The 16,915-nt window shown below is 42.4% G+C and overlaps 1 protein-coding gene across 2 annotated transcripts in view; it reads right to left on the reverse strand.

Annotated features, from left to right (window-relative positions):
* prkg1a (protein kinase cGMP-dependent 1a) overlaps positions 1–16,915 on the reverse strand; it is a 144,581-nt gene that overhangs the window by 78,026 nt on the left and 49,640 nt on the right. For both annotated transcript variants that reach the window (XM_060925881.1, XM_060925879.1), the window contains exon 3: positions 10,127–10,240. In XM_060925881.1, the coding sequence (XP_060781864.1) occupies positions 10,127–10,240 (114 nt within the window). The remainder of the gene's footprint in view (positions 1–10,126; positions 10,241–16,915) is intronic.

Consider the following 16,915-nt stretch of genomic DNA (forward strand, 5'->3'; position numbering starts at 1 on the left):
GTTGCAAAGGAAAGGAAATGCAGGACCAAACTAATAAATATTGGCGGTCAGCGAGCACCTCGGTGTGATCAGCTGTTCGTTTAGCAACAGAATGATGTAACTGTCCATGCACCGTCAAGGTAAACCTATAGATGGCAGTAATGCAACACTGGATGCCAGCTGCCGTAAAACTCAAAAGAAGAAGGAAAAGAAGAAGAAGCAGGTAAACCTGTGCATGCGCACACTGGACTTCCTGTCCGTTTGACTGCACGAAGCAAGTGATTTCATGCACATTATTTGCTAAAGAATCCCCACAAATTAAATAACTTCCCAGCCACAGAATGGCCTGGTTTTTTTTAGATATTGCAGAAATAAACAAATATCATAATGACCAAATTTCAGAGGGAACTAAATTTCACCGATTTTATGAAATCGAAAGGCCGTATAGTTTTAATTATTGCATTAGCAGGGCAGCACGGTGGTGCAGTGGTTAGCACTGTTGCCTCACAGGAAGAAGATTGACTGGGGCCTTTCTGTGTGGAGTCTGCATGTTCTCCTTGTGCCTGTGTGGGTTTCCTCGGGGTGCTCCCATTTTCTCCCACAGTCTAAAAAAAATGTGGATTAGGTGAACTGGCTACTCTAAGACCCCGTTTACACGTAGCCGGGTAGCTATGAAAACGGATATTTATTTATGCGGTTGCACCCATCATTTACACGTAAACGGAGGTTTCAGTCACTGAAAATGGCTGCTTTTGAAAATTCCGGGCAAAGTGGAGATTTGTGAAAACTCCGTTTTCATGCCTGCGTGTAAATAGCGGAAAACAGAGTTTTCGCAGTGTTATGGGGAAAACGGAGTTTTAGCATTGTGATCTGACGGTCCCTCCTCCTTGGCTTTCAGATCTCTGGTTGGCTTTCTATTTGTTTGACATGTTTTTGACAGCCTTCCCTGGCTGTTTTTGAGCATTGTGTAAACGGAATTATTTTCTAGTACGGGGAGGAGAAGATACCCGTTTTCATAAATACCCGGCTACGTGTAAATGAAGTATCAATTGCCTACAGGTATGAATGGGAGTGTGAATGGCTGTCTGTCTCTGTGTGTTATCCCTGCAATAGACTGGTGACCTGTCCAGGGTGTACCCAGCCTCTCACCAAAAGTCAGCTGGGATTGGCTCCAGATCACATGCAACGCGCAATGGATACAGCAAATGAATCAATGATATTCTGTTAAATGTGTCACATCATAGTTTTATTGCTTTACCAGTTTGTATTAGGACACGCCGAGATAATAATAATGCAATATTGTAGCAATATAATTGCATTATAAGACTGCAAATGTGCACACAGGCTCTATGGGGTGCTTAGACAGAGAACAATAAGATCTATAAAGAGAAACTCAGCAGTGGCTCGTGACCAAAGATTTTGGTGGGAAAGGACGACATTAAAAATGACAGCCTCAACCAAATTTAAATTGAGGGGTTATAACACTTGACTTGTGCTATAGGCTACTACAGTGGTGCTTGAAAGTTTGTGAACCCTTTAGAATTTTCTATATATCTGCATAAATATGACCTAAAACATTATCAGATTTTCACACAAGTCCTAAAAGTAGATAAAGAGAACCCAGTTAAACAAATGAGACAAAAATATTACACTTGGTCATTTATTTATTGAGGAAAATTATCCAATATTACATATCTGAGAGTGGCAAAAATATGTGAACCTTTGCTTTCAGTATCTGGTGTGACTCCCTTGTGCAGCAATAACTGCAACTAAATGTTTGCGGTAACTGTTGATCAGTCCTGCACACCAGCTTGGAGGAATTTTAGCCCATTCCTCGAAGGTTCTTATGCTGGAATGCAGTGCTTTCCTTTCTCCAAACATAACGCTTCTCATTTAAACCAAAAAGTTCTATTTTGGTCTCATCCGTCCACAAAACATTTTTCCAATAGCCTTCTGGCTTGTCCACGTGATCTTTAGCAAACTGCAGACGAGCAGTAATGTTTTTTTTGGAGAGCAGTGGCTTTCTCCTTGCAACCCTGCCATGCACACCATTGTTGTTCAGTGTTCTCGTGATGCTGGACTCATGAACATTAACATTAGCCAATGTGAGAGAGGCCTTCAGTTGCTTAGAAGTTACCCTGGGGTCCTTTGTGACTTCGCCGACTATTACACGCCTTGCTCTTGGAGTGATCTTTGTTGGTCGACCACTCCTGGGGAGGGTAACAATGGTCTTGAATTTTCTCCATTTGTACACAATCTGTCTGACTGTGGATTGGTGGAGTCCAAACTCTTTAGAGATGGTTTTGTAACCTTTTCCAGCCTGATGAGCATCAACAACGCTTTTTCTGAGCTCCTCTGAAATCTCCTTTGTTTGTGCCATGATACACTTCCACAAACGTGTTGTGAAGATCAGACTTTGATAGATCCCTGTTCTTTAAATAAAACAGGGTGCCCACTCACACCTGATTGTCATCCCATTGATTGAAAACACCTGACTCTAATTTCACCTTCAAATTAACTGCTAATCCTAGAGGTTCACATACTTTTGCCACTCACAGATATGTAATATTGGATCATTTTCCTCAATAAATAAATGACCAAGTATAATATTTTTGGCTCATTTGTATAACTGGGTTCTCTTTATCTACTTTTAGGACTTATGTGAAAAATATGACCTAAAACATCATCAGATTATGCAGAAATTTAGAAAATTCTAAAGGGTTCACAAACTTTCAAGCACTACTGTATATAGTGAGTTTTAAGTTTAAAGTGCATATCCTGGACCAAATTCATTTTTTTTTATAGGAAAGAATGTCCCTTTACACACTCATCCAGAAGGGTAATTTTGCACAAGGCCAACTGTCTACAGCAGAAAAAAATAAAATAACAAAACACGTCTGGAAAACTCCCAAGAGAGTCTGGAGCCAGATTCGTGATGTCACCTGTGGAAGCACCAGCAGGCTGCGAGAGCTTGCACGGTTTCAGTGCGCAGCCTGTGTAGACCACGTTTAGCAGCTAGCGATTTTGCATTGAAATATGGAATTGTCACCTGAGCGCAATGTGGGAAACGATGAGTACTAATCCCATCAAGATTGGTGTTGCTACACCCTCCTACGATACATCTGTTAACCATTTTAATAATTACGTGATAACGTTGAAGAAATTTACAGAAAACCACCAGGCCGTTTTCTCATAAACAAACCAACGCTGACGTAGGATTCAGAGGGAGGCGTGACGTCACAAAAATCAATGTTTCCCGGGAAATCCAAATCTCATCTCATCTCATTATCTCTAGCTGCTTTATCCTGTTCTACAGGGTCGCGGGCAAGCCGGAGCCTATCCCAGCTGACTACGGGCGAAAGGCGGGGTACACCATGGACAAGTCGCCAGGTCATCACAGGGCTGACACATAGACACAGACAACCATTCACACTCACATTCACACCTATGGTCAATTTAGGCTACATCCACACGACAACGGCAATGAGATTTTATTAAAAAAAAATATCGCGTCCACATGGGCAATGGATCAGTAAAATATCAGGTACATATGGCAACGCCACGCTTGCTGAAAACGATGCAATACACATGCCACACCTCTAGGGGCGCTGTAAGACGGTCCCATCGGAGACACCAGAACAATAGAAGAAGTAGACGCATGCGCATAAACCCCTTCTTCTACCCGGCGTGAAGCACTGTCAGGAACAAACACACAACAAGAAGAAGATGGCTGCGACTAAGCGAGGAAATCGTGCCTTCTGTGTGTACAAATTAGTTTTATTAGTGTGCATAGTTTTATATAACTTAATTTTCTTATTGTGTGTGAACATTTTGAAAAACATTTTTATATAATTTATATAACTTTTTATATTGTGTGTGAACATTTTGAAAAGCAGTCTTATCCAATAAAAAAAAAGAAATTCAAGAAATGGTTCAGTTACTTGTTTATTTAAAAGAAAAGCTGTATACAAAAGTGAATGCAATGCAGTGGTTCATACAAAACAGCGAGAGTGCTGCTTGTTCTAGTCATGTGGTTGTGATGTCATCGTAAACAAATCCGTTCTACTCATCCAGACGACTTCGCAACGGCGCCGTTGCCAGATTTTTCCACTCTGGAACCCGTTCTCAAAAAATATCGTTGTGGGGCACCCAAAACGCCGGTGCTGTGTGGACGCCAGGCTGAAACGATAAACAATTTTATCAGATTCACCTGAATCCGTTGCCGTGTGGACAGGGCCTTAGAGTCACCAGTTAACCTAACCTGCATGTCTTTGGGGGAAACTGGAGCACCTGGAGGAAACCCACACAGACACGGGGAGAACATGCAAACTCTGCACAGAAAGGCCCCCGCCGGCCACGGGGCTCGAACCTGGACCTTCTTGCTGTGAGGCAACAGCGCTAACCACTACACCACCGTGCCGCCCGGAAATCCAAATGCCAAGTTTTTTCAGAGACGGACCAATTCGCCTCAAATGGGTTGATTTCAACTGAATTTTTCTGGTATTGCGCAAGGTAAAAAAAATTGCACAAAATGCAAAATGTTACAGATATTTGACCAAAGTTTAATATAAAATAGGAGAATTACATTGATCTTGCTCCTGAATTTACCCGTGATATGCACTTTAACCACATAATAGGCAGTTAAGAGTCAACAGCATACAGTCATCCAGCATACATTCTAGCAGGTTGCTATGAACACTTTTATCCATATATTTGTTCAACTGGGTTTGATACAGCAGATGTAGTGTATTTACAAGGCATGTAACGATTCACTCGATTCACGATTCAATTAAATTCACGATACTGAGTTCACGATTCGATTTTCCCACAATATTTTTGAAAAAAAAAAATTAAATGAAGCAGCTTTTATTACCAAATAATGTAAAATTTATTTTCCCATTCTTTATCAACATAAATATTCATTTTGTAAAATAAAAAAACAAATTTCATCTCATTATCTCTAGCTGCTTTATCCTGTTCTACAGGGTCACAGGCGAGCTGGAGCCTATCCCAGCTGACTACGGGCGAAAGGCGAGGTACACCCTGGACAAGTCGCCAGGTCATCACAGGGCTGACACATAGACAACCATTCACACTCACGGTCAATTTAGAGTCACCAGTTAACCTAACCTGCATGTCTTTGGACTGTGGGGGAAACCAGAGCACCCGGAGGAAACCCACATGGACACGGGGAGAACATGCAAACTCCACACAGAAAGGCCCTCGCACCCGGACCTTCTTGCTGTGAGGCGACAGCGCTAACCACTACACCACCATGCTGCCTGAAGTCACATGTATTTCTGCTATTTTATGTTATTGCACCTTCAGATATTCAAACAATGTTTTTACAGCTGGGTAAAACTAAGATTTTGCAATCTGGTAATAATCGCATTTTCTTTTTTATTTCATCGTTTCAAATTGTCATAAATTTGTATCACAATTTATCGTTGCACAATACATCATTACATGCCTAGTATTTATAACATATGAAACAAAAACAGCAGAGCTAATATGATTAACCAGGGTTGCCAAGTTTCTGCAAAATTTCCATCCAAACTACATCTCAAAATCCACACAAAAGGCCCCAACAATTTCAGCACAGGAAAGACCCTTTTTTTTTTCCACAGTCCTTGCATGGCAAACAAGGTCACTGTGGTGCTCACAGATTTATGATGTACAGATATTATCCACACCATATTCCCCCTTTCCCAATCTTTGCAATATATCAATAGAAATTATTCTGTACATCATTGACACACTGTCTTCACTTTATTAGATTTTAATCCAATTATTTTTGAACTAGCCCAGTCTGACCACCCTATTAACTATTCTGTCTGCTGTTCTTTCCCTGAGTATGGGGCAGTGTGATTCCTTCCCCAGTCGGCTTCTGTAAACACTTGTTGTAATTCCTATTTTTGACCACTAGGAGCACTAATAATGCTGCATTTGACTAGAAGTCGCAACTTGTGATTCTCAACCTCCAAACGAGAAAAGCTAAAGAAAACACCCTCTTAACTTTTAACTTGTCATTTATACTCATAAACTTAGGGAAGCCTTCTCAACTATGAGTTCCTTCCCAATTTAAGGAGTGATGTCAAATCAACATGACTGCGCACAGCATCAGAAGTAAACAAACTAGCACTTCTTACCTTTAAATGAATTATGCTGTATATACAAATATTTGTTCTGGATCAATCAACATACAGACATATTCACTTAATAAATCTATAACATTGACTATAATATAGATCACATACTGAGGAGGTAAATATACATCACTCATCACAGCTAGCTGGCTAGCTTGTTACTAACAAAAGTCAAACACGGAGATGTTCATGTTTCTTTCCCACTTTGTACCTTGAATGCACAGAGGTTAAAAAAAAAAAAAGACGTCGTTCCGAGCTCCAACTTTACACTTCCAGGGTAAGTCAAATGTAGTATATGACAGAAATGAAAGATCAATCAACAGAATATCAGCTTATCCATCCATCCATCCATCCATCCATTATCTGTGGCCGCTTATCCTGTTCTACAGGGTCACAGGCAAGCTGGAGCCTATCCCAGTATCAGCTTATCTGTCACAGCAATTTTTTTTTAAATTGTTGGTCACTCAAACAGGTAATTCATATTTGAATGGAATTTATAATGTATGGAGTTGTGAATGAGGACTGTATGAAGATTAAAATTTGCTGAACAGCTGATATACAGTATATACTGGGGCACTGCCCCACCTGCCCCTGTTGATGGGCTGCCACTAGAGAAACCTGAAGGGAGGAAACTGCACAGAATGACTGGCAATCAGGTTGTTTATCTTTCTCGCCATCATATCAATTGCCTCTCCCAGTCAGAAGTGCAGTTATCTACCTCCCGAAAAGTGACATTTTTACAGTGGAGCTTGAAAGTTTGTGAACCCTTTAGAATTTTCTATATTTCTGCATAAATATGACCTAAAACATCATCAGATTTTCACACAAGTCCTAAAAGTAGATAAAGAGAACCCAGTTAAACAAATGAGACAAAAATATTATACTTGGTCATTTATTTATTGAGGAGAATGATCCAATATTACATATCTGTGAGTGGCAAAAGTATGTGAACCTTTGCTTTCAGTATCTGGTGTGACCCCCTTGTGCAGCAATAACTGCAACTAAACGTTTCCGGTGTCTGTTGATCAGTCCTAAACACCGACTTGGAAGAATTTTAGCCCATTCCTCTGTACAGAACAGCTTCAACTCTGGGATGTTGGTGGGTTTCCTCACATGAACTGTTCGTTTCAGGTCCTTCCACAACATTCGATTGGATTAAGGTCAGGACTTTGACTTGGCCATTCCAAAACATTAACTTTATTCTTCTTTAACCATTCTTTGGTAGAACGACTTGTGTGCTTAGGGTCGTTGTCTTGCTGCATGACCCTACCTTCTCTTGAGATTCAGTTCATGGACAGATGTCCTTACATTTTCCTTTAGAATTCGCTGGTATAATTCAGAGTTCATTGATCCATCAATGACGGCAAGCCGTCCTGGCCCAGATGTAGCAAAACAGGCCCAAACCATGATACTACCACCACCATGTTTCACAGATGGGATAAGGTTCTTATGCTGGAATGCAGTGCTTTCCTTTCTCCAAACATAACGCTTCTCATTTAAACCAAAAAGTTCTATTTTGGTCTCATCCGTTCACAAAACATTTTTCCAATAGCCTTCTGGCTTGTCCACGTGATCTTTAGCAAACTGCAGATGAGCAGCAATGTTCTTTTTGGAGAGCAGTGGCTTTCTCCTTGCAACCCTGCTATGCACACCATTGTTGTTCAGTGTTCTCCTGATGGTGGACTCATGAACATTAAAGGTCCCATGGCATGAAATTTTCACTTTCTGAGTTTTTTTAACGTTAAAATGAGTTCCTCTGACCTTCTTAAGTCACCCCAGTGGCTAGAAATGTCATAATGTGTAAACCAAACTATGCCCACCCTTTGTCAACATTTGAGAATGGCGTGTCAAAATGGCGCGTTGATAGGCTCTTCCCTTTACTACGTCAGCAAGGGAGATGATCCCCACGCCCCCCGGATTCCCACCCACTGTATGGATTGCCCGCCCAGCTCAAAAGTTGCCACCACAGATACGTCACTTCAATTTTGTAGTGAGGAGACCATAGAGGACACAACATGGCACCACCTAAGCGAGCGAAACATGGAAATTGCGCTGTACATGGATGTGACAACACAGAAAGGAGTCTGTTTTTACTGCCGATGGGAGAGCCCCTGAAGACGCAGTGGCTTAATTTTATTTACTCCAATAATACGCCGTCGAGTCTACCTAAGACGGTGTATGTTTGTCGGAAGCATTTTCCTGATGAATGTTTCCACAACTTGGGACAGTACAGGGCAGGTTTTGCACATCAACTGTCACTGAAGCCTGGGTCCGTACCAAGCATCCCTGCCGCATCAGCCACAAACACCAAACAAGTAAGTGTATAACTGTTAAGTCATTTTGCCGTGTTTTAAAATCGGTGCATTAGCCTTGCAATGGCTACATTAGCTGTGCAGCTAACCGCTTCCTGCAGTTAGCCAGGTACTCTGCGCTACAAAACCAAAAAGCATGCAGCATGCTCTGTTAAACTGAGTTTAGTCTGGAAATTGACTGTAACTTATGAGCTTATGTTTGACTATTGCTCCGCAATGCATGTCTTCTGTTGGATAAGCGATATGTTGCTGTAGTTGCTGCTTCTATCCTCTTTGGTTATGGAGTGCGTGTTCAAGCCTAGGGTATTATACGTTCGTAAACTACCACTCCGAACACTCTCACTCTCTGTTCTCTGTGTCACGTTGAGTTTACGAAAGGAGTCCGAGGGAGAACGGGGTTTTGTCTTAGCAGCGTGGCTACAGGCACTGATAGCAGCGAGTATGTGTGTGCGCAGCTTGGTCAAGCCCCTCCCCCCATGGCCCGCCCCCACCCTCTACCCTTCCCCACCTCCATGCTTCTCATTAGCAAAACGACGCACTGGGAAAAGGGCTGAAATGGGGCTTTCTCCCAGGAGGCTATATCTATGTGCCGAGGGTTCATTTCGAGAAAGGCTGCGGATATAACATCCGGAAACCTCCACGAGCCTGTTTAAAGCATCAACAAACCACCATGCCATGGGTCCTTTAACATTAGCCAATGTGAGAGAGGCCTTCAGTTGCTTAGAAGTTACCTTGGGGTCCTTTGTGACATCACTGACTATTACACACCTTACTCATGGAGTGATCTTTGTTGGTTGACCACTCCTGGGGAGGGTAACAATGGTCTTGCATTTCCTCCATTTGTACACAAGCTGTCTGACTGTGGATTGGTGGAGTCCAAACTCTTTAGAGATGGTTTTGTAACCTTTTCCAGCCTGATGAGTATCAACAATGCTTTTTCTGAGGTCCTCAGAAATCTCCTTTGTTCGTGCCATGGTACACTTCCACAAGCATGTGTTGTGAAGATCAGACTTTGATAGATCCCTGTTCTTTAAATAAAACAGGGTGCCCACTCACACCTGATTGTCATCCCATTGATTGAAAACACCTGACTCTAATTTCACCTTCAAATTAACTGCTAAACCTAGAGGTTCACATACTTTTGCCACTCACAGATATGTAATATTGGATCATTTTCCTCAATAAATAAATGACCAAGTATAATATTTTTGTCTCATTTGTTTAACTTTGTTCTCTTTATTTACTTTTAGGACTTGTGTGAAAATCTGATGATGTTTTAGGTCATATTTATGCAGAAATATAGAAAATTCTAAAGGGTTCACAAACTTTCAAGCACCACTGTAGCAATTAACAGAACCTTTAAATCAGACCCACTATGTTGTTACAATCCACAGATTAGGCTTTTGCTTAAATGTCATTAAACGTCTATCTGCAAATATTAAAGAGCAGAGAGATATGAAATAATACCTGTGCCAATCCAAAGACCAGTTTGAGTATACAGCTTTCTTTTGTTACAGTAATAATGACTACCCTCTACATCACTGTGACTGGGGTCATTTTAATCTTGCCAAAATAACAATACTGTCAAAGAACTCATTTACATGCACCTCACTACATGATAACAGGCAAATGGCCACAAGCCTAAACACAGAACTGTTACTGGTTTACAGCGCGTGTGTGTGTACTCACTCTTCACTGTGGCCGTTCGTGTGCAATTATAAAGGATGGCAAGCTCTCCAAACACTTTCCCAGGCCCCATAGTACACAGCTTCAAGCCTTCTTTTGTTACCTCCACTTTACCATCTGCAAGAAATCATGTTCAGGTTAGAGAGGAAAATGTTTAGGTCCCACACACATAAACACATAAGCTACACATATTTCCCTGAATGAAGAAGACTCACATTCTCATCAAACATGAAATATTAATTAAGCAGAGAAGAGATAATATTGTAAATATCTTGGTCCACGTTTCTTATTGCAACCACTTTAACAGTTCTTCCTCTTACTTCTTTCATGGTTTCTCAGGTTATAGGATTTGCCCCAAGTCTCGAGTGAGACAAACATTGTACAAGGACAAAAGAAGAAGACTAAACATTGTGAAAAGGAATAAGATGGCTTTGTCTACTGAGGAAGCTCACAATGGGAGAATGATTACGTTTTTGATGTGTGATCACACTTTCAGGGCTAAGCCTCCGCACATGTACGGTATGTGAACAGTGGCAGATGTATTTGGACTGTGCTCCTTTTCAGAGCCAAAATCACTTATTGTCAGACAACTTTCATTTCAAATTCATCTCTCTCTTTATCTCGCTCTTTCTCTCTCACCTTCTGTCAGAGATATTATCTGCAGCCAAACAGATAAAAGCAACTTTTCTGTACTGTTGCATAAACACAAATATTGTTCTAATGTCACTGTGCATTTGTCATGAACTGTCAAAATGAAACAGGTGCAGGTTATTTAATATAACACAAAGCACACCGTTGACACAATGACAGTATAATGTGTTAATGAAGTTGGGGGTTTTTTTCATTTTCAAATTAAGAACAGTCAACATAAGTGAACATAAGTGAATGATAAACTGCTAGGCATGAACAATCTGAAAGTAAAGAACTAAAGGACATCTCTGACTGCTAAAGGACAGTAGTACCAAAATCTAAGCAAGTTAACAGAAGAAAATCAAAGAAGGAGGGAAGAAAAGATTGACGGTTGTTCTCTTCATTGGCCATTTAAAAGAATCATTAAAAGCATCATAAAGCACAGGATTTATGAGGGCATAATCTTTAGTTAAGTGAGCAGATAGGGAGAAATCCATTTGCTTTGACCTGAATAGACTTCATCTGTAATGGGAGACTGGACACTCACTTCACTCCATTAAAACCTGACTCTCCTTTTGATTAAAACCAGGGTTGCATGGTCCAATTTTAACTTTCTCACTATGATACTGAAACCTGAGAATTGCTCAACACCCATTCATCCATTATCTATAGAGATCTTGCAGTCACGTGACCGGAAAGTACACAGCCGCCATCTTGTCGGTAAAAAACACAGCTGAATACTGCTGCACTCGTGTACAGAATGGATCAATTTCAACCGACGGACTACACGGCTCATTTTTTTAATGAACAGATAACTAGATATATGTCTAAAATAAATGATCTACAGATTAGTTACCCTTATGGCTTACCGGACGTAGTTTTCACGACTGTGTCAGTGGATGTTAAACTGCCAGCGGAATACCCGGACATGTATAATTACCTCATCAACTTTCCCTCACTGTTCAGTGGTGAAGCACTGCGTGCTTATAAATCTCTGGACAGTTATCTTTACAGAAATTCAGGATTTGTCAGCGACTCAGATGTGGCATCTTGTAAACAAGAAAATAATCCTCATTGGACGGGTAAGTCACTTAAGTATTGAGTATAGCACTGACCAGCCGATTATAGAATAGAATAGAATAGAATAGAATAGAATAAGGTAATTCCAGCTGTAATTCCAAATCGTCCGTCTTGTTTACCATGGATCTGGCGTTGGAGAGATAGAGGCTTGGCAGTGGAGGTTTGAGTGGCTGTTTTCTGAGCTTAGTCAACAGGCCGGCTCTGCAGCCTCGCTTTTGCTTCCGCTCCCGACGCCGCCTCCTTCGCTTTGCTTCTGATAACAATCCACGGAGACCCCGCTGGTCTCGCTATCTCATCCGGAATGTTGTGCATGCGATTGAAATCGCTACAAACCGTCGTTTTCTGCTGGAAACCAATGTCCAGCAAGTCCATACGGTTGTAGTGGATATTGAAGTCCGGTACAGACGAACAACACGCAAAAATACACACAAAAAACAAAAAAGCGTGCACAGGTAGGGAGAGCTTGTAGCCGCAGCCTTTGTAGTAGAATTGTATATAGTAGGGTTTTCCAGAAGAAAAGGTAGAAGTAGAAGCAGAAGTAGAACCAGAAGTAGAAGGCGGAAAATGGCGTTTGACCGACAAGATGGCGTCTGTCACAATCTGGATCGGCTGTGACGTGCAATGCAAGTGCTCCATACCAATAAGGGTGGGGAAGTTAGAGCCAATCCCAGCTGACTTAAGGCATGGTGCAATCTGTGCAGGTTGCCAATCTCTCACAGGGCTAACACAGAGATGAACAACCATTCACACTCAATTTAGAGTAGCCAGTCGACCTAATCCACGTCTTTGGACTGTGGGAAGAAACTCACACACGGGGCGAACATGCAAACTTTCACACAGAAAGGCCCCAGTCGGCTGGCAGATTCAAACCCAGAATCAGAATCAGAATTACTTTATTAATCCCCGGAGGGAAATTAAAATTTGCAACCAAGCTCCTGAATCAAAGAAGAAGTAAACATGTCTAAAAATAGAAGATAAATTCATCTTTAAAAAAAATAATAAATTAAAGTAAAATAAAGGGCGGCACGGTGGTGTAGTGGTTAGCGCTGTCACCTCACAGCAAGAAGGTCCGGGTTTGAGCCCCGTGGCCGGCGAGGGCCTTTCTGTGCAGAGTTTGCATGTTGTCCGCGTGGGTTTCCTCTGGGTGCTCCGGTTTCCCCCCAAAGACATGCAGGTGAGGTTAACTGGTGACTCTAAATTGACCGTGAGTGTGAATGGTTGTCTGTGTCTATGTGTCAGCCCTGTGATGACCTGGCGACTTGTCCAGGGTGTACCCTGTCTTTCGCACGTAGTCAGCTGGGATAGGCTCCAGCTTGCCTGCGACCCTGTAGAACAGGATAAAACAGCTAGAGATAATGAGATGAGAAAATAAATTTAAATAAGTTCAATAACTTAAGTAAAAGCAAAATGAAGTGATTTTATATACAATGATTCCTATATACATATATTGCACCTGAGTTAAGGATACATGGTAAGACAGCATACCACAGTTATACAGTGGCATTGTACAGCTTGACAGCAACAGGTAGAAATGATTTCCTGTGTCTCTCAGTTGTGCAGCGTGGAAGAATCAGCCATTTACTGAATGTGCTCCTGTGGCTGATCAGCTCCTCATGTAGAGGGTGGGAAGGACAGTCTAAGATAGTTTTTATTTTGGACAGTGTCCTCTTCTCCAACACCACTGTCAGAGAGTCCAGTTCCACGCCTACAACATGGCCGGCCTTCCTGATGATCTTATTGAGTCTGTTAGTGTCCTTCACCTTCAAGCCTCTGCCCCAGCAGACGACAGCGTATAGGATGGCGCTGGCCACCACAGACTCATAGAATATCTGCAGCATCATTCAGCAGATGTTGAAGGACCTCAGCCGTCTCAGAAAATAGAGATGGCTCTGGCCCTTTTTGTATAGTGTCCACGTTTTTGGACCAGTCCAGTTTATTATCCAAGTACACCCCCAGGTACGTACTTATATTCCTCCACCACGTCCACACTGACCCCTTGGATGTTAACAGGGTTCACCAGAGCCCTGATTCTCTTCAGATCGACCACCAGTTCTTTCGTCTTCGTCACGTTGAGCTGTAGGTGGTTCTTCCTGCTCCATATGACAAAGTTGTCCACCACCATCCTGTACTCACTCTCATCACCACCGGTAATACGTCCAACCACTGTAGAGTCATCAGAAAATTTCTGGAGGTGGCAAGCCTCCGTGCAGTAGTTGAAATCAGTGGTGTAGAGAGTGAAAAGAAAAGGAGAAAGGACAGTCCCTTGCGGCGCCCCGGTGTTGCTGATCACTCTGTCTGACACACAGCACTGCAAGCACACGTACTGTGGTCTGCCAGTCAAATAATCTACAATCCAGGACACCAGTGGGGCATCCACCTGCATCGCTGTCAACTTCTCACCCAGCAGAGCCGGCCGGATGGTGTCAAAAGCACTGGAGAGATCAAAAAGCATGATCCTCACAGTGCTAGCTGGCTTGTCCAGGTGGCCGTAGACTTTGTTGAGCAGGTAGATGATTGGGTCCTCTACTCCAAGACGGGGCTGGTAGGCGAACTGAAGGGGGTCAAGAAGTGGTTGGGCCATAGGCCGGATCTGCTCCAGGATGAGTTTCTCAAGGGTCTTCATAATATGTGACGTCAATGCCACGGGCCTGTAGTCTTTGAGGTCACTGGGATGTGACTTCTTCGGTACAGGGATGAGGCATGACGTCTTCCACAGCACGGGGACCCTCTGAAGACCCAGGCTCATGTTGAAGACATGCTGAAGTACTCCACTTAGCTGGAGGGCACAGGTCTTCAGGGCCCTGGGGCTAACACCATCCGGGCCTGCTGATTTTCCTGCATGGAGTCTCTTCAGCTGTCTTCTCACTTACTCCTCGCTGATGATTGGTGTGGGGATGATGGGTGGGGGACGGATGAAGGTGTTTCTTGGGGGGGGGGCGCTCAGCCAGGGGGTCTGTTGAGGAGGTGCAAGCGAGGTCATGAAATGGGGATGAGGTTGGGCAAGAAGAGGCGGGGAGGGGAGAGAATGTAAAGTGTGTGGTTGTAGCCATCCCGCAGAAGAGTGGTGGTGGTGGGTTGGGGTCACGCCATCAAATCTATTAAAGTAAAGATTCAGCTCATTCATCCTTTCCACATTGCCATCCACTCCTTCACTGTTGGTTGGCTTGTAACCAGTGATGGTCTTCATTCCACTCCACACCTCTCTCATGTTGTTCTGTTGGAGTTTCCACTCCAATTTCCTCCTGTACTTATCCTTGGCCTCCCTGATCGTTGCTCTCAGTTCACGCTGTACTCCTCACACCTCCTCCTTGTTGCCGGCTCTGAAAGCCCTCTTCTTCTCATTTAACAGGGCTTTGATGTCCTTCGTTACCCACGGCTTGTTGTTGGGGTAACAGCTGACAGTCCTAGCTGGGACAATGGTGTCCACACAGAAGTTGATGTATCCCATGATGCACTCTGTGAGCCCATCAATGTCATCTCTGTGGGGCTCACATGGTGTCTGCCAGTCTGTCACCTCGAAGCATCCCTGTAGTGTCTCGTTGGCCTCGTCTGTCCATCTCCTCACTATCTTTGATGTGGTGGGCAGTCTCTTCACCAGAGGCACATAGCAGGGGGAGAGGTAAATCAGGTTGTGGTCTGACCTGCCCAGTGGGGGGAGGGGGGAAGAACTATAAGCCTCTTTAACATTAGCATACAGCAGGTCTATTGTTCTTCCCTCTCTGGTAGGACAGTTCACAAATTGGGTGAAAGTGGAAAGTGTTTTGTCCAAATCAACATGATTAAAATCACCTGAGATAGCAATGAATGCACTTGGGTGTTGAGTCTGTAGCCAGGCTATTGCAGAGTGAATAGTGTCACAAGCAGTGTTCGGGTTTGCAGAGGGGGAAACATAAACAGCCACCATGATAACATTAGAAAACTCCCTGGGCAGATAATGGACAAAGAACCTTCTTGCTGTGAGGGCACAGTGCTAACCACTGCACCATCTGCTCAACATCCAGTACTGATATCCTCACAGTAGCACAGCCTTTACTGTCCACATTATTGTAAAGTAGTTTTATGAAACATTACAGACATAATAGAGGCTTGTGTCAGTCAAAATACCAAGCATCTATGATATAACATATGTTCATTTTTATTTGCATTTTCCAGACCATTACACCTTTTTCTGATTTGGAGTTCTAACAGCCGTTCAACAAATGTTCTATACATCTGAACTCCATATATTTTACATTCTGTTACAATACTAATTCCCTCTTTTTTAAAAACCTCTCACTGATTTTTTTTTAAATGTTGCTATTTGACAGTATAATCCAATGTTCCATTGATTTACTCGCCTTTCTAGATGGTACAAAATCATGTTTACAAGCATGTTTACTGCCCCCTTTAGCTCCATAGAGGTATTAATGCACATAGTGGTCAAAAATTGGGGCATGAATAACACTGATTCATGTTCAGGGGAGGAGAAGCAGACAGGACAGTTAATGACAGTGTTGCCAAGGTGAGCTAGTTTAAACATAGTCTAATCACCAAGATTGTTTTCATCGCAAATCACTGGAATTAAATGTAAAAATTTCCACAAAAAACTCAGTGTAAGTGCAGACTCTGTGCATATAATGTACATGAATATTATTCCACACAAAGGCTGAGACAAAAAAAGAAAACGTCTTCCTTTTTCAATGCCCAATTTTTGCCCAATCTTTCTATCAACTCACAAGTGCTTAATAAGAGGTAACCTGTAATAGGCAAAAAAAAAAATCACTATACTGTATAATGGCCTATATCATTCATATGATAGCCTCTGAAATTACTTTTATTTGGAGCTATGTTCTTATTAAATCAGTCTTGACCAACCAAAATCTATGTTCATGAGCCACTGCTGCTAAACACACACGCTTATGTGATGGCCTACACACACACAAAAGCTGTCCACGCACAACTCCCCATGTGTTCTCACCAAACAACAAAGCTGCCACATGATGATAAAATCATTATAATGTCAGGCATAGAAAAATACTACACATTTATCATATAGAAATACAGAGGAAGCCCGCTTGAATCATTTTCATTTAACAGTGAATA

The sequence above is a fragment of the Neoarius graeffei genome, chromosome 7, assembly GCF_027579695.1.
Source record: "Neoarius graeffei isolate fNeoGra1 chromosome 7, fNeoGra1.pri, whole genome shotgun sequence".
Taxonomy (NCBI): Eukaryota; Metazoa; Chordata; class Actinopteri; order Siluriformes; family Ariidae; genus Neoarius; species Neoarius graeffei.